The sequence below is a fragment of the Schistocerca piceifrons genome, chromosome 2 (genome assembly GCF_021461385.2).
Source record: "Schistocerca piceifrons isolate TAMUIC-IGC-003096 chromosome 2, iqSchPice1.1, whole genome shotgun sequence".
Lineage (NCBI taxonomy): Eukaryota > Metazoa > Arthropoda > Insecta > Orthoptera > Acrididae > Schistocerca > Schistocerca piceifrons.
In genome coordinates this window covers 306,585,127-306,604,083 of record NC_060139.1, presented here as the reverse complement: position 1 = coordinate 306,604,083, position 18,957 = coordinate 306,585,127, and the positions used below count along the sequence as shown (strand labels likewise).

Sequence of the window (18,957 nt, the reverse complement as noted above, 5' to 3'; positions counted from 1 at the left end):
TTGCAAACCATTGTAATGCCTGTAATGTAGCTCTTGCTAGCTCCTGATAAACCTTCATTGTTTTGTGTTAATAGTTGTAAGTGTTCCATTTTTGAAAAACCTGCACCTCTCACGTAGTTACAAAAGTTTTCAAATTTCGATTTGCAAGTGTTGTGAGCCCCGAGTTGTTGCCACGTTTGTAAAGGCGAATGACACCTGAGCTAGTGGGGACCTACCCCAGTTTATTTACAAGAGATTTAAATTAAATGCTCTTGGAAACAGCTCAAGCTAAAACCATACCCCAAAGCAAAGGTCAGCCCATGCCATATCAAAGTTCCGCCTGTGGCAAACAGAGGCCATGCGATGAGCTCCTGAGACAAACCAGTAGCACTGCACTCCACAGATCACACTTTAACTGATGAAGACCGGTCCTGTGCTTGCTTATATGCTGGATTCGAGGCATGGTCTTGTCAGAGGGTCCTCCTAATGATTAGTGTACTCTTGGGTAATGGTGACAACACAACTGCCAACAGTAATGTTACACCAGTTACATTGTTTCCATAATAGCATCAGATGACATAATTACAAATGACATTTTATTTTATTGTGAAGCTGTGAAAAATGTTTCACTGAATTGCAAGAGATATGTTGGCAAGTCAGAAAAAGCCTCCACATTCTTCTTTACAAATGTGAATTTTTCCAGTTTTAGAGAAACCTTTACTTTTATGAGTGCTGTAAAAATAGTACAACCTCACATTATTTCCAGATGGGCATCTGTACCTCTGACAAAATTTACCACAATATGTCTTTTGAAATGCTAGGTCCCTTGACTCATTAACGAGTGGGTGTTGTTGCCTACACCTAGTCAACTTAACTATTTATAAATGATCAAGCTACATAAGAGGGGAAGTCAATTATTATCCAGCAAAGTAGTTATAAAATTTTATTGTAATCAAATAGGAAACTTGCAAGAACATCATTTTTAGACATAGTCTCCTTGCATTTCAACACACTTGGTCCATCACTGTACAAGCTTCCTGATGCCCTCATAAAAGAAGGTTCTCAGGTGAGCTGCAAGCCAGGAATGCAACGCTTCTTTACTGCTTCACCCAAGGCAAATCGACGGCCCCATAATGCCTGTTTGAGTGGACCAAACAAGTGACAGAAGGGGCAAGATCGGGACTGTATGGAGGATGATCCAGTACTTCAAATTTGGGTTTCTGGAGCGTTTCGACAGTGTGGGCAGCAGTATGCGAACAGGCACTGTCGTGCAACAACACAACACATTTTGACAGCAATCCTCGGCATTTGCTTCGAATTGCAGGCTTTAGCCTGGCAGTAAGCATCTCACTGTAATGTACACTGTTTATTGTTGCGCCCCTTTCCCCATAATGTTCCAGTACTGGACCTTGTGCATCCCAATAAGCCGTCAGCATCAGTTTTCCTGCAGACAGTTGGGTTCTTAACTTTTTCTTGCACTTCAAATTTTCACGTTTCCATTCCATACTCTGCTGTTTACTCTCCAGCTCGTAATGACGGATCCATGTTTCGTCACCAGTAATGATCCTGTCTAAGAAGCTGTCCCCCTTTGTTACTGTAGTGATCCAAATGTTTTTTGCAGATGTCCAAGTGCATTTGTTTATGCAACTGTGTGAGTTGTTTTGGGACCCATCTTGCACAAATTTTATGAAACCCAAGTCTGTTGTGGATGATTTCGTAGGCAGAACTGTGACTAATTTGCAGAGGATGTGCCACCTCGTCAATAGTTAATCGTCTGTCTAAGAGAATCATTTCACGTGAATGATCAATTGTTTCTTTATTTATGGCAGTAAACGGTCGTCCAGCTCCTTCATTGTGCGTAACACTTGTGTGACCAATTCAGAATTTTTCAATCCATTCGTAGACACTCCATTGTGGCAAAACACTGTTGCTGTACTATACTGAAAGTCTTCGATGAATTTCAGCCCCTAATACGCCTTTCGACCACAAAAAACGGATCAATGAACATTGCTCTTCTTTGGTGCAAATAGACAGCGGAGCAGTCATGATTAACAGCACTGCAGCAATAACAGAACTAACCTAGTAGCTTGAAAATTGCAAAGATATAACAACAAATAAGCAAAGCATGTGTCATCAACGTAAAATGACAGTACTTCCAAAATAAACAAAAATCTAACTAAGTTGCAGATAATAATTGACTTACCCTCGCAGTTTCAAGTTAATATGTGGACACAGAATTGATATCACCAGATGCATACATACATGTTAAACTGAATTGAAATACAGTAACTTAATTCTTTAAATTCCATAGCAACCAGGAAAATTTTCCATTGAGGAATTTGAAGCTATAGGCACCATTAATGGAGTGCCTGCACATGAATTTAATCTTGATTCATTGGAAGACAAACCATGGAGAAAGCCTGGTGCTGATATTACAGGTAACAGTAGAAGCTTTTCTGAATAGTCTGTGTTATGTTATCCCATGATATAATTTTATGTCATCATGTATGTGTCTCCCTTATTCAGTTTCATTTATATGAAAACAAAAATAGTCTTTTAGTTAAACTTCCTACTGTTTGATAAAAATGTTCCTCTTCACTTTAGAAGTGAAACCTATTGTTGCGTGGTGTAAGTGTGCCTGTTCCAGTTCAAACTCCATGAGAAGATTTGTACCACAATTAAAAAATTCACATTTTGAACAGAGTATAAAGACATAAAAATTTTAAAAAAATATGTTGATTAAGTTATAAATGGTTTTTGTAAGACTGTCACCATATCCAGGATGCAAATGATAACTCTTTACAGTGTATACAGTGATGTAGAAGTCTAGGCAAATGGTTTTATACAGGACATTTTGGCTCTGCCTGGACAGAAATCTACCTCAAATTGGCCTACAAAAACCACTTGCACTGAAGTGAATGTACATCACGTAAGATTTTTAATATTGTCTTCCTCTCTTTGTGCAAATTATTAGTCGTAGAAACCATTTTTGTGGGAAATTTAATCTAGTTTAATTTTGTACTAGGCTAAACAGTTTCCCTAGAGGATGCGGTTTTTGAGTTATTCAAGGCACCCCCACACTCAACGCCCACCGATCAGGATTTTTGGTATGTTGTTCATGGTACTCCGGCCTACCGCTTTACAAAAATTTAAGACTCCATGAATTATAGCCCACATAGGAGGTTTCTTGGCCTTCATTGACTCGGCTGTTATGCCACCAGCTATTCATACATTTACAAATAGTAAAATTGACGTGTGTGTAAATTTTACCATACAGTTTGGTGAATTTTAACAGTATAAAATTAACAGCTAAATCTTTTTGTTTGCCTGGCTTTCTTAAAATGAAAGTGCTATGCTTTCAAAGCTAAACATATTATCTTTTGCATAACACATTGCCCTGTCATTACCTTTACAGGAAAATTTAAGTCTAAAATTCAGCCCCTGTACATTTTTGTTCACAAAAATCAAAAAGTTGCCGATTGACTGCTTTGAAATTTGATGCAACATTACATGTGATTACATGAGTGTTTTTATATACCAATTTCATTCATATATACATATGTAAATAAGTGTGTAATACATAATGGGGAATCTTGCTAAGTTCTTGACTGATTGACTTCAGATTTTTGCACAATACTCTAATGAACCTTCAGACAGACAGTATGATATGAGGGTGTTACCAAAAGTCTCAAAAAGTACTTGATCTATTTACTTCATAGTTTCACACATACAGATGACGTGCTGTACTTGCTTTCTTCCTCCCCTGATGGTTTGCACAGAAAACAATAAAATTGTATTTCTGGGTTATCATAAGAATACTGTTACAGAATCTGAATTTGCAATAACAGTATATAAGGCTCAAGGTTGAGGGGGAGGGTGTGAGTAAAGGGACATAGAGAGCAGATAGACAGAGTGATAGGGCAGCAGGAGATGGGGAGAGAGGGGTGGAGAGAAGATGGACAAGAGGAGGAAGGAAGTGATGGATAGAGAGGGGGGAAGGAGGAGGAGATGAAAAAATAGGGGGAGGAGGAGGTGGAATGAGGTGGGGGAAAAGGAGATAAGGATGTACAGGGTGATCCATCTGAAGTTTCGGATGAGATTATCTCCGAACCTATACATCAGGTAAAAATAGTGGGTAAGACAAGTTCGTAAGCTCAAAGGGGGACAGCAAATGATACTACATGTAACCTCCAGTCCCTGCCCACTTGGGTGGGCTGGGGGACAACTTTTAAATCTTAAATGGAAACCCCCATTTTTTATTGCAGATTCGGATTCTCCATAAAAAAAGTAATCAAGTTTTGTCTGAAACATTTTTTTAAGCCATTGACGGGTGGCGCTGAAATTGAGAAAAATTAAAATTGGGGATGAACTCAGATTTATTTAGAATGATCTGAGGAGGACGCATTTAATCGATACAAAATGTGCACCAATTCTTTCATTACGCCAAATTAAGCTTTTTTTTTTTTTTTTTTTTTTTTTTTTTTTTTTTTTTTTTTTTTTTTTTTTTTTACACAATGTATCCTACCCGCCACAGTTTTTGGTGGCAGGAGGCGGAATGGTATTAAAACCTCATTAGGGAACTCATCACAATTGCATTACTCACCCGACTGTTGCGCTACCGTTGCCAAACTGTGAACTATGGCTCAGTATAAAGATCATTGCGATGCAATCAGATGTCACTTCACTTTCAGGTTGTGAACCGTAAACATCAACTGACAAAAGTAAATTAGTCTTTAGCGAAACATGGCTCACTATCCTCCTACAGAGATTGTTGATGTGATGTTAATTTTAGGTGAATGCTATAACAATTATGCTGCAGCACTGCAATTGTATGCCGATCGTTTCCCAAACAGACGACATCCAAATGAAAACATTATTCGAAACTGCAGTCAGCATTCTTGAAATGGATACATGCACCATCCACCTTGACATCGCGAATACAATGAAAATGATGCTCGTACCCTTACTGTCCTCGCCTGTGTTCACCTGGATTCCCAAATTAGTAGTTGTGCGATTCAGAGACAAACTGGAATACCGAAATCAATTGTTTTGAAGATTTTGAAGGCACATAAATATCGTGCATATCGTATCACACTGACACAGGCATTAACACCGAAAGATATGCAAATAGGCGTGCATCACTGCCAATGGGCCTTGGAAATGATAAGATTTTTTTAGATACGTTATGTTCACTGATGAAGCCACATTCAAAAACAATGGTAAATTAAATCATCATGATTGTCATTATTGGTCCCCTGTCTATCCACACTGGCACAGACCCGTTGACAATCAACACAAATGGTCGTTAATGGTCTGATGTGGAGTTTTAAACGGTTACTTGATAGGACTGTAATTTTTTGACCAAAATGTTACTGGGGAATCTCATTTACAACTCCTCTGCCATGATTTGTTGGAGCTAATGGAAGATGTTGATTAGAAACTAGGCAACGAATGTGGTTCCAACAGGACAGAGCAGCTCCCCATTACGCTAAAAATGTGCGGAACGTTTTAAATTTAAAGTATCTTGGTCAGTGGATAGGATGCGGTGGACCAATTCAGTGGCCTCCACGTTCACCAGGCCTAACATCTCCTGATTTTTTTCTTGAGGGGTTATTTAAAAAATATTGTTTATGAAAGACAGTCTACAACCAGAAACAATATGGAGCAAGGCATTTGAAGAGTGTGTGCAGCCATACCACGGTATGTGCCACTGAAAACTGTGGGCAACTTTCGCAGATGATTGACTTTATGCATTGAAGCAAATGGGGATAATTTTGAAAAATTTCTTCATGTCTAATTTCATTAATTAAGCACCCTAAATTGGGAGAGGCAAGGGGACTCTCACTACTGAAGCACCCCAACATGTGAAGCACCCCAGGGGAACATCATTCTACTACGTCCATGTCATTGTTCCTGGGTAACACTAAAAGTAAGATACAGTACATTTTGTACAAAAATAGCTTAATTTGGCGTAATGAAATAATTGGTGCACATTTTTTATCGATTTGAATCGTCTTTCACGGATAATTCAAAATAAATCAGAGTTCTTCCACAATTTTAATTTTTTCTTGATTTCAGTGCCATCTGTCAATGGTTTAAAAAAACATTTAAGACAAAACTTGATTCCTTTTTCATGGAGAATCCGAATCTGCAATAAAAAATAGGGGTTTCCATTTAAGTTTTAAAAGTTTCCCCCCGCCCCACCCAAGGGGGCAGAGGGGCTGGAGGTTACGTCTAGTATCATTTGATGTCCCCCTTTGAGCTTACGAACTTGTCTTACCCACTATTTTTACCCGATGTATAGTTTTCGAGATAATCTCATCCAAAACTTCAGATGAACCACCTGTTTCTGTACATATTAGAAACATGTGCTTTCTCTTTTCTTTGTTTTCCATTTAACCAGACTGAGCCACAGAAATGTGTAGAGGGCGTTAGCACACAGGGAATGAACTTAAGCAGACTGAGCTAGAGTCATTTGCAGTGATGAGTCGAAGATTAGCACCTTTGGAAGTGATGGAGTTAAGTGCTGATCTAAGAAGGGGAAAACAGCTGAAGATGTGAATTGAAGTTCGTGTTAGGGAGAGCGCTGGACTACGGTAGTCCGTACAGCTACCTTGATTATAGTGCTGTTGTGGTGTGATGGCTAGCATACCTCCCTCGTAAACAAGGAGACCCAAGTTCAAGTCTTGGCCATGGCAAAAATTTTAATTCGTTTCTTCAGCTTCCATCATTATGGTGGGGTCAAGTTCATTTGCCATTGACCAGGTGAAGACTTATTGCTTTGGTGCATGACTGCCACTATGAAACATCCCATCTGTGTCATGATGTGTGGCTGCATGGCAGGTCATGGTATTGGACGTCTGGCGGTGTTAAAGGGCAACTTTACCACAAAAAGTACGAAGATGAAGTCTTAGTGTTGGAATTGCTGCCTGTATCCACTATATTTTTGAAGCTAACTGCCATCAGTACATCTTTCAGCAAGATGGTGTACCATGTCATACCATGAAAATCAATAACAATAGGTCCAGTAACCATGAAATTAATGTGCTGCCCTGGTCTGGCAACAGTACCAACCTAAACCCAATTGGGAACTTGTGGTCAAGGCTTAAAATCGTGGTTTCATGATGAAATCCAGTAACAGAGGCCATCATCAGTTCATGGTTCAGAATAATCGAACCAGAAAATCTTTGATGTTTGCTGGACTTGAAGCTGCGAAGAGTCTAGGCAGTGTTCAAATCAAAAAGATCTCCCATAAAACACTAAGAAACATTACCATAATTTTTGTGCCAAGTAATTTTGTAACTTTCTGAAATTGTTGAGTTGTGAGTATTTTGTTTGATTTTTTAATTAAATTTTTATATTTGAACTTTTATTTTCAAATAATATATGTTAAGGCATGTTTTCTGAAAATTTGTAGAGAATTATATGGTATAATTCAGCTAAAATAAATTCCTGAATGCAATATTTAATGAATCTCTACAAAGAGTCCAGAATTAATACTACTACTTTAGTTGAATAAGCCATTGGCATAATAGACCAAAAAAGGTTGAGTATGAGAAATAAGTCAGTTGGCTACAGATTTTTGTACAGTGTGAAGAGGGAGGGCCATGAACAATACACTAAAAATGCTGACCAATGGGGACTAATTGTGAAATTGGGATGCATTTGAAGGTCACTTTAGGATGTTTTCCTTGAATAATGTGAAAATCACGGTCTCTAGCAGAACTGTATCCCAGTACAAAATTAAAGTACATTAAATTTTCAACACAAAAGGCAATATTAATTTTTTTCTCTTGGACTATAGTTTGCATGAATAGAACAATACAGTTTTGAAAATTATGCATAACATGCATGAGCTGTAGCTTAGGTGGTTTTTCTTGGCCAGTTTCAGATTGTTTCCTGACTTGATGGACCACAAGTCTCCTATTCCAAATTGCTCATCTCTACTTCCTCCACACCACTGTCGTACATTGTAAACAATTATCGTTTGCACCCTGTGTGAATGAAAGGTGCTTGTGAATTAGTACAAAATCACAGGGAAAATCCAATGGCTTTATAATTACTTTGTGGGACAATGTTTTCACAAACTAAAAGATCACTTCTGCACTTCTTCAGAAACTATCACAATGTTTGCTTAGCTTAGTTGCAGCGTAATGGAAGAAAAAATCTTTGTTGCAGATTATTTCAATTATGGCTTCAATGAAGAGACATGGCGTGCTTATTGTGAACGTCAGAAACGTATTCGAATACACGAGTCTGGTGTGGGCTTAGCACAGATTGGAAGCACCACTGCTGGTCGTGGAGCCATACCTGTTGCAATCACCAATGACAATTCTAAATATTCAGGTTTTATGGGACCAAAGAAAGCAGGCCCACCTCCAGGAAGAAAAATGGGTGGTACTATTGACGTAATAGGTGGTGGTGGGTTGGCCTCACGAAGAAATTTGGAGAAAGGCACACCACCAAAGGAGAATGTCATTCAGGTACATCCTGATAGAACTGTCACTTATGATGCTTTAAAATTCTGTTAAGTGACATTTCATCCTGTGTAATTTTATTAAGTAACTTTCCATTTTGTGTTCTGTTATTACATTTTTTTTCAATGCTAGTCAAAGATATTTTGTTGATAATAGGGAACTGTCCATGGGAATTTACTTGTGTTTTACTGTTGAATAAATCTGCAAAATAAAATAATTATATGTACACCCCTCTGCGCACACACACACACACACACACACACACACACACACACACAGTTGAAAATACCTTTATTTACCAAATAGAACAAACAAAACTGAACATATGTGCCATTTTTCTAAGGGTTCCTGAATAAAAATGACATTGGTGAATGCGCATTTGTGGATCAGATTCAAAATGTAATGAGTAAACAAGGTAAAGGATGTTTGCAGTGTCACCTTCATATCTAAGTATACACATATATTGTGTCAGTTTCATTTCTTCTTGAGATAATAACAATGATAGTAGTCATAAGTGAAGAAATGTCAAGTATTCCATATTACATCCTATTGCATGATGTTTGAGAACAGAAGACTGTAAAATATGAAAACAGGAAAATCCTGATAATAATGTGTGTCCAACACAGAAGTGCTGTATGCAGAAACAAAATCCAGAATGCCAACAATTAAAACTGCCAAATAACATCTGGTCCAAACTTTGTGAAATATAGACTGTGAGCACAAATTTGACAACAGAGTTTGCTATCTCACTAACCATTTTAAAGATCCACTAGGATTCGATGTGCCACAACACAAGACTAGCAGTGTACAGCATGCATGTAGGGACCCATTGCAAAAATGACTAACTTGATTGTACTGTTTTGTAACCTATTTCCATAGCTTAGTTTGGGGTTGGGTTGATTTGGTGGAAGAGACCAAACAGTGAGGTCATTGGTCTCATCAGATTGTGGAAGGATGGGGAAGGAAGTTGGCCAAGTCATTTCAAAGGAGCCGTCTCGGCATTTGCCTGAAGCGATTTAGGGACATCACAGAAAACCTGAATCGGGATGGCCAGGTGCGGAATTGAACCATCGTCCTCCTGAAAGTGAGTCCAGTGTGCTAACCATTGCGCTACCTCGCTCGGTCATAGCTTAGTGGTAAGCTTGGCTGACTAACATTTGGAGGATTGGGATTCGATTCTGGTACTGCCAGGAATTTTTTCATTGGTGGGAGATGGTATGGGATGCACTCAGCCTCATGAGGCCAACTGAGAAGCTACTCAACTGATTAATAGTAGTTCCAAGGTCAAGAAACCAGACAAAAACATGGATAGTGGTGTGCTGGCCACATGCCACTCCATACTACATCCAGTGATGCCATTGGCAGAGGATTACAAGGTGGTCATTGGGTCCAATTCGCATGTCTAAGACCAGAATGTGGAACTTTGCTAATTTATTGCACTATTTTGTTGATATGGAATACATCAGCTTACCATTTACGTGTAGTTGTGTATATTAGATATGGAGAACTAGATAGGTGAAGTAGAGAGATTCTTGCCCCAGTAAGTTATCAGTGAACCACACAATTTAGCGTATAAGAAGCAGAAGTATCCAATAGGTAGATAATACATGGCAAGTAAATGTATTGTAACATAGCTCGCATTTTATTTGTTGATTCAGTAATTTCCACTTTAAAATGTGTTTAAACTAAAGTCCCAGATGGCTGTTTGGCTAAAAAGACAACACTGGCCAAACACATCTATTATTTCAGTGAATGATAAGAGAGTGTCCAATGCACTCTTTATATTCAAACAACTGGAGGGGTCCTAGATATTTGCCAAATGAGAGCACCACTATGCAGTTCGTAGTGTATCTTCAGAAAAGATAAAAAATTATCAATATTTGGAAGGATTTTTTTCTATCAGCAGTTTTCATACATAAGTTTTCCTCACGTTTGTTGTGCGTAGATGCTTGAATCTTTACTACTAAGAGTTATCACATTGTAACCCAACAGTAATAATGAGAAAATAGTAGTTGGAAGTATCATAGTAAAGAGCACGTGAATAACCTGACTTTTGCCAGGTCACCAGAGTTGCATTCTTCAGTATGAAAAAGTTGGGATGTAAAAGAGAGTGAATGGTTTATTGGCATACAGACAAAGAACAAAGAAGCTGCTCTGAGGGATACCAAGAATCTGATTTGAATAACTAATGGGAACTATGGAAGAAATGCTTGATGAACTTTCTGAAGAGATCGGAATAACAAAATAAAGAATGTTATGATTGCACATGTAGTAGATGAACAAGAAATCAGTGATAACCATTAGATCAAAAAGAAATGGAAGATGGTATTTGAATATTATGGTGAAAAAGAGGATACTTCATTAAGAAATAGGCCAAAAATAAAAATCAGATATGTAAAGATGGGATGACACAAGGGCCAAAATAATGAAGAAACAGGAAGCTAGTACAAATAAACTCAAGCAGAGAAGATGGGTTTCATTAATGTGTGTAACTGCTATGTATATATTTCTACTGTGCAGGAGAGCTGATATCCTATAAGGGATTGTTGTGAACCTCCAGTATAGAAATTATGCTTTCATGATTGTTGGTAATTGGCACATGTGCATTCAAAATATGAAGTTTCGTTAAATAAACATAAATTTCTGAAACTGATGGTATGGTATGGTATGGTATATATAGTTCACAGAAGATTTTTACCTGAACTACCTGATCATCAGTAGTCCAAATGTGATAACATCATACAATAATTTTCTGGAATATTGTTGTTTAATATTTTGAGATTTTGGTAATGTTTGTGTATTTTCAACAAAGAAACAAATGAAAACGTAGTCGCTTAGGACATTTTTCTTGAATTCATGTTCTTATCAAGAAAATATCTTAAGTTATTGGATTTAATGGGAGAAAAGATTCATGTCAGAATGTGTATCTTGAGCACTTTATTATTAGTAATTGATACTGGGGAGCTTATAATTTTATTGTGCCAATGGGACTTGGGGAAGTGAAATTTTTATTGAAAATCATGCATGATAGTGAACATTACCATAAAAAAGTGAAAACAGATCCATTTAACAACTCTTTCTCTACCTCTAGAGCAAAGATAAAGTAATTGGCTTCTGAAGGGTGGGTAATATTTCATAACACATTAAAACTCCATACGACCAGTACAGCTATTAGTGTCATCCGGTAGTTGATCATCCCCCATAAGGAAGAAATCAAAATAAATTCATAGTTTACTCTTGCAAACAGCACACCTTATTCTGTATAGAATTTTCATGCACTTGTTGCATCAGACAAAGCTGTTATTTTTATCTTTTTTTCTTGGGATAAATATGTGAGAAATACTGTCACTGAATAATTTCCTTTACGTTGATTTGCATTGCAGGTTATGACAGCAGATCGACGGGAATATAGTAGGAAACCACCATTTCCAGACATGACTGTACCACCACCAACTACAATTCCGCCAGCTTTTGAACTGCCTCCTCCTCCACATGGCGTAATACCTCCAGTACCAACATCATTTCCTCCACCTCCCCCACCTCACATTGAGCCATATGGAAGTGAATTCTACACGCCAGAGGCAGATCCTTACTATCAGTCTTACGAACCAACTCAGGACTCTCAGTGGAATGATCCTGTAAGTATCATTTAATTATTTCTTGTTTTTATTTTTTCTAGATAAGGTGTAAAGTAAAGATAATGACTTACCATATGTGAGGGGTGAACATAAAATTTTAATTGTAGCCTTGAAAAAATAAAACTTCAATTATGAAATTTGGTGTGATGTTAATCCTCCTCTACGTATTGAACCTCCATTGTGACACTTTTTCCGTGTTGGTAGATGACTTGGCAGAGACCTTGATTGAAGGAGTCTGCGTTTTTGCTGTTCATTGTAAAGGGGCAGACTCCTGTAACCTCGTTAGGCAATATTTGTAGTATGCTTATGTGACAGTTTGCTCCTTACAGCCGAAATCTTTCAGCATGACACCATGGCATTCCCAAAAAATGGTCAAGTCACCTTGCTTCATGATAGTTGAGTATTTGCCTCTATAAATGGCAATGAATCTACTTTTTCACAGCTTTCTTTGCTCTTTCACCGTGGGGGTCATAGCACTTGGGGGCATAGCTCTCATCAGTGGTGGTAGGCAGCTAAATAAGTCATCTGGCTTGATCCAACTCAGCTGCTGCCTCAGTTCAGCAGACTCTTTGAGTGGGGGTGAGCAGTTGTGAAACTAAGTGGACAGCAAACTTCATCATTTCCAGAGTGCCGTGCAAGACTTGCTTGACTTTTCACATTTCCCAGTATCACCTCAATTTGTATACACACCAGAGCACCAGAAAGTCTTTCTATTGCCGGCTCTTCACCTAGGGATTGTCTCCCACTTTGTTCTTTGTCATTCAGACTAATTTGACCACACTAGAAGTGCCTGTGCCACCTAACCACTGCATTATGTGAGAGCCTGGTAAATGCTACACAGGGTAGCCTCACGGTCTGAGGCGTCTTGTCGCAGTGAGCGCGGCTCCCTGCATTGGAGGTTCAAATCCTCTGTCGGGCAGAAGTGTTTGTGTTGTCCTTAGCGTGAGTGAGTTTAAGTTAGATTAAGCAGTATGTAAGCCTAGGGACCGATGACCTCAGCAGTTTGGTCCCATAGGAACTTACCATAAATTTCCAAAATTTCCTGGTAAATGTTGTGTGTTGAGCCCCCTTCAATTTTTTACAAGTGAAGTACGGCTTATATATATTTAACATGCACAAAAATGATTGGAAGAGTTTTCTCTATCACGTTAAACAACATTTCTCAAATGATCTTTCGCTTTTATTAATTTATAAGGAAAAGTATCTTAAATATGCATGGAGTGTTGGCAGTGGCAGATAATTTCAGAAATTGAAAATGGTTCAGCCACCAGGAAACTTGTTCTTATAACGGCATCAGTGGCAACGGGAAGGGGGAAAACTCATTCAACTCAAATTTCACAACTTACCTGATGAATTAGCACCCATATTGTCACATCAACAGTAGACCATTGTGTTTACCAAGAAAGAGAGAAATTGTGAAAAGTAGCATTATACAGTGATTCTGCCGTCCACAAAGACTATAGTTATGGGAGGAAAGGAAGTGTTGGAAAAATCATCTTAAGTAAGAATGTTCAAATCATAAAGGGATTTGGATTCCATATGACAAACTAACAATAAATCATGATTTTTGAAAGCTGTATAAGTCCAGCAATGACATTACATTATGTGACTAGTTTTGGAAATAAATATCCTGTGAATTGGAAGGAACCTAGAAAAGTGTGTACTAAAATGTGTTTTAGAGAATGTGAAATGCATGGCAGGGAGTACATAATAGCAGAAATAGGAATGTAAATCGTTGAAGAGAAAATGGTTAGTGGGAGTTGGCTATTCTGCTAAGTTAGAAAGATACTTTTGGACATTTCATGTTGTACACATAGAGGCAATGGAACACTAATACAATAAACAAAAAGAATGAGCTAGAAGGGATAATTCCACTACATGATTGTTTCAGTTTGTGTAGGTACGAAGATCCAAGTACTTCACCATAAATCATGACTAACTTTCAACGAAACAAATACTAGAGCAAATAGAAATGTGGTACAGGAAATGAGGTTTGCTGTTAAAAGGTACTTCTGTAACGCAAATGTAAGTGAAAACTGGATGACAGTAATTTTTTTGAGTATGTATTTAGCAAACTGTAGGCTTTTAAAAGATGTATATGTTACCAAAATGGTGTCCAAAAGAACGGAGACCATTTTGATCCTGTGGCTAATATGAATCAAGACAAGGGAATGAATGACATTTACCTGCTAGTGGCTCATGATTTACATCAATGGGGAAAGTGAAAGATTGTGCCATTCCGAAATTCAAACCCCAGGTCTCCTGCTAACCAGGCAGATGTTTCTCCACTAAGCCATCCAGACCTAGTGATCATCACAGCTGCACAGACAACCCTGGCATGCCTCCCGTGAGGCCCAATTTATCCACTAATTCAAATACTACTGACTTAGTGCCCATGCCCATTATTCTCATTACTCACAACGTTTCACCAATTCCTGTAAGAATTAGTGTGAGGTGTGCACCTGCACTAAAGGGATCATTGGCCACCATCGCCTTGATTGTATACGTGTTGTCTGTTTTTTCAGACATGCCCACAAGAAGCCAAATGTCATTAATTCCTCTGTGTGTTGATTCATAATGGCTGCAGGATCAAAATGACATCTGTTCTTTCAGACATGTGCAGTAGAGCAGACACCACATATACAATTAAGGAGGGGCTAGTCAGTGATCACTTCAGTGCGGATGTCCATCACAAAACTTTTACGGGAATGGGCTAAACGCAGTGAGTAGTGAGGATAATGGACAGGTGTATTACACCAGTAGTGTTTGAATTAGTTGGAAAATTTTGTCTGTGGGAGGCATGCTAGGGTAGTCAATGCAGATGCAATGATCACTGTGTCTGTATGACTTAGTAGTCAGAGCGTCTTCCTAGTGAGCAGGAGAGCTGGGTTTGAATCCCGATCTGGTACAAATTTTCAACTTTCCCCATTGATGTATATCAGTGCCCACTAGCAGCTAACTGTCATTAATTCCTTTGTGAGTATCAAAAGATGTATTTGTGTGTTTTATCAATGATACATCTGCAAGTTGTACCACTTACGAGTTACCATTATACACATGAGCTACACAGTTCATAAAATACATGAATAAATGCTTTTCAGCTTTATTTTGCCTTCTCCATGTATATTCAAATAAATAAGTCAAACAACTCTTTGCACAGCTTTGGTCCTTGTAATATTTTTTTAATAGCAGCCCATGTTTCTTCAGTGCTGTTTGTCTGTGCTCCTGTAGTTGGGATTTTGATATGGAGGCTGTGGTTTGTGGAGAAGTGCTTGGAATCCATCATTTAGGCACTTGTATGAACCAAAACATTTAGATGCTATAATTGTCCCAGGTAAGATATTTTCTCATATCATGTCCAAAAGTACCTCCATTGAGTTTTCTTTGACAAAACGTAGTAAACACTTATCCGTGGCACTTTCAATAGCACCAAATACCCACAGTCATGTTGCACTATTTCTTCTCCCAAATTTTCTTCCCCCATGTACGGATTCTTGCCGCCAGGGGACTCATGGCTCTTCTGTGAGTTTGTGCGTGATGCACTCCTGGCCCCAAGCTTTTGTGGCCCTCGCTTTCTTCCTGGGCTGTGTTCCCTTTCCTTTACCCCTCCCCCCTGTCCTCACTCCTTCCCCACTGCTCCTGCCTTCCCTTCTCATGGTGTTGTTGCATACATCAGCCTGGCTGTCTTTCTGGTTTCTGCTATCTCATGTGGTTTTGTTCCTCTTGTTTTCTCTTCACCTTTCCTTTGGCCCCCCCTTTGGGGTTTGATCTCCCCTTCTAAATTTTGTCCCCGTAGTGTGAGCCAACTGGAGAACACCACCTTACATAGCATCTTCAGTGAGTGGCCTTATCACGTATTCCATCTTTTTCTTGATGCCGTTGTCCTTTAACAGTTTATAAACAGCACAGTAGCCAACCTGTGTGTTGGGGTTGTTATGTACCCTTTTGGTTGATCGCCCTAACAACACAGGGATTACACTTCTGATATCTGATCTGTTAACTTCCCGTGTATGTCTAAGAGTGGTTACTTGTCACTCTCTAGCATTGGAACTAGCAGCAGCAGCAGCAGCCACCATGCCAGACGGCCCTTGCTGCGGTTGTGTGGTGCCCAGGGGGAGACAGCAGATTGGAGTAGGTGGTATCAGGATGTGCGCTTTGTGTATGAAACACATTAAGCTTCAAAATGCTGGCCATTCTTCTCGTGCCATCTCTCTAGTTGACAATGGAATTTCAGTGCTGCTTCTTATGACCCTGTGACCTTCCCTTCCCTGACTACCCCTTGGGAGGAGGGCCAGGCTTACTGGCTTAGGGCGAAATCCTTTTCCCACTGCCTGATCTACAACCGGACTGAAGGGTCACTTTCGCCACCACAAAGCCATTGTTTTTTGTGGAAACTATCAAAGTCAATTTTGGTGAAGTATACTCTCTGAGTATGGGGCAGTCGGGCTTGCTGTTGATCAAAACTACTTCCACCATCGAGTCTACAGCCCTTTGTGCCTGTGACCATCTTGGCAACATCCCATTGTCCAGTACTCCTCACCAGTCTTTGAATAAGGTTCAGGGAGGCATCCTTCAAACTCATAAGGAGCTACAGGCCAATCTGGAATGGTGGAGCATTAATTTTATTCAGCTTGTTCAGAAATGCTATAAGGGCAGTCACATTGATACCAGCACCTTTCTCTAGACCCTCCCAGAGAAGGTAAGGGCTATGGTTTATCGGTGTGATGTAAAGCTGTCCTTCCCAGCACTCATGAGGTTTTTTTGGTGTTAATGTTTTGGGCATATGTCCTCCCATTGTACAGTGGGCCCTCTATGTGATGAAAGTGGACAGCTTCTCCATGAGGAGAGCCCTTTTTGTTCTGCCGCCCACCAGTGTTAATTATCAAGACCATCACCCTGCACCCTCACTGGATTACCCAGTTTATAAGAACAGAAAGAAGATACAGGATTATAAATCCATTGATCGCTAATCCTACGCTGAGACTTATTGGAAGTATGACAGTCCTACCCTGTGTCTGTGACTTCTAACTTTGTCACTGTTACGTACCTTCCCCCCCCCCCCCCCCCCCTCCTTCCCTCTTTTCTCAACCCTCTCCTCTCCCACTCCACTGCAGTTCTGACACCTTCCTCTCCAGGTGCCACTCTCCGTACCCATCCAGAGAAGTGTCCCCTTTCTCTGTTGCCACCTTCCACAGATGGAGCCCCACCTTGAGCCCTTTCTGCCACAAAAAGTCGGCCACAGGACCCACAGTATGTGCACCTCAAGGTTCCCTATGCTCTCTCTGTCTTTCACTGGAGCCTGTCCCCTCAATCTATTAAAGAGGATGAGGAGAAGAAGAAGAAGAAACATAAATCCCACAACAAGCCCCCCTGCCCCCTCATGGCCTAAGTCTGACCTCTTTATTTATGGGTGTCACCCTGTCCTTGTTGGTGATGGATGGTGACCCAGCAGCATGACTGCCTTCTGCCTACTCATTTCCCATTTGGATCCCCATTTTGTGCTTATTCAGTGGAATTGTAATGGATGCTACTATTGCCTTCCAAAGTTGCAGTTATTTCCTTTTACCCCGCAGATTGTATTGTTATCCAAGAATGTCATTTTACTTGTACTCACTCACCGGGCCTTAGTGGTTCCTCGCTATGTCAGAACCAGGTTGGCCCTTTGAGGGCTTCCAGTGGTGTTTGCACATTGGTGCTTGTCGACATTATTTGTACAAGGATCCCCCTTCATACCACTTTGGAAACAATTGCTGTCCAAGTGGACTTGTATGCTGCAGTCACGGTTTGCAGTCTCTATCTTCCTCCCGACAGGCCACCTGCCCTAACTGCCCTCCTTCAGCAGCTTCCCCCTCTCTCCCTCCTTCCCTTTCACCTCCTTGGTGATTTGAATACCTTTCACCCCTTGTGGGGCAGTGCTTTATAGTATAATCAGGGTTTCCTCATGGACAATTTTCTTGTGGACCTCGACCCTTGCGTACACTAGTTGTGCATGATGACCTCTGCAATAGCGACCACATTCCATTGATTCTCTCATCCCCATCCCACCATCCAATGGTCAGGTTATCCTGTTGGGCTTTCCATCACTTTGGTTGGCCTCTATATATCTATCAGAACATGTCAAGTTGTGCTGATGAAGTTTCCCGTGACCCGTCCGACACAATTGTTTGCGCCACCGGCATTGCTGCCCCCTTCTCGATGGGTCCCTTTTGCCCCCAGGCAGTCCTAAAGTAGACCCAGCTATTCACATCACCATCCATTATCACCACTGAGCCTTGCAATACCTTACGTGGCATGCATCCTCTGCCATTCTTATTACCTTTAAACACCTTCACGCCAAAGCTCATTACTTAAACAAACCGAGCAAGTGGGTATGTTGGGAATGCTTTGTCTCCTCCTTAGGTTCTTCTTTCCTATCATCACAGGTGTGTGCTACACTATGCATCCTCCTATAATAACCAATGTTCATTTGCCATCACGGGCCCTGCCCTCCTGGGTGGCCTTTGTATGGGTCCATCAGTTCTTGCAGAACACCTTGCAATGGCAGCAGATTCCTATCCACGAGCCTTCCTCCTCCATAAACTGTGGGCTCATGCTTCCCACATACAGGGTGATTATAATTAAAGTTAAACTTTCAAACCGCTGTAGAAATAACACCACTGGTCAGAATGACATCAAAGTGCAACGGAATATATCCGGAGAAGGGAGAAAATGTATGGGAGAAGAAAAATAAATAGTTACAAAATGTAGCAATAGATAGCTCTGTAAGCATCATAATTTTTTAGTGGTTGACGAGAAATGACAAATGAATCATACAACAATGCCTAAAGCGTACATTTGAATAAGCTGTGCTACTCATTGTGCAT

The 18,957-nt window shown here is 39.9% G+C and overlaps 1 protein-coding gene across 4 annotated transcripts in view; it reads left to right on the top strand.

Moving 5' to 3' along the window:
- The window catches only part of LOC124776153 (pre-mRNA 3'-end-processing factor FIP1), a 108,194-nt gene that overhangs the window by 64,031 nt on the left and 25,206 nt on the right, over nt 1-18,957 (top strand). For all 4 annotated transcript variants that reach the window (XM_047250992.1, XM_047250991.1, XM_047250990.1 and 1 more), the window contains exons 4-6: nt 2,291-2,417; nt 8,158-8,462; nt 11,840-12,094. In XM_047250992.1, coding sequence (XP_047106948.1) covers nt 2,291-2,417; nt 8,158-8,462; nt 11,840-12,094 — 687 coding nt within the window. The remainder of the gene's footprint in view (nt 1-2,290; nt 2,418-8,157; nt 8,463-11,839; nt 12,095-18,957) is intronic.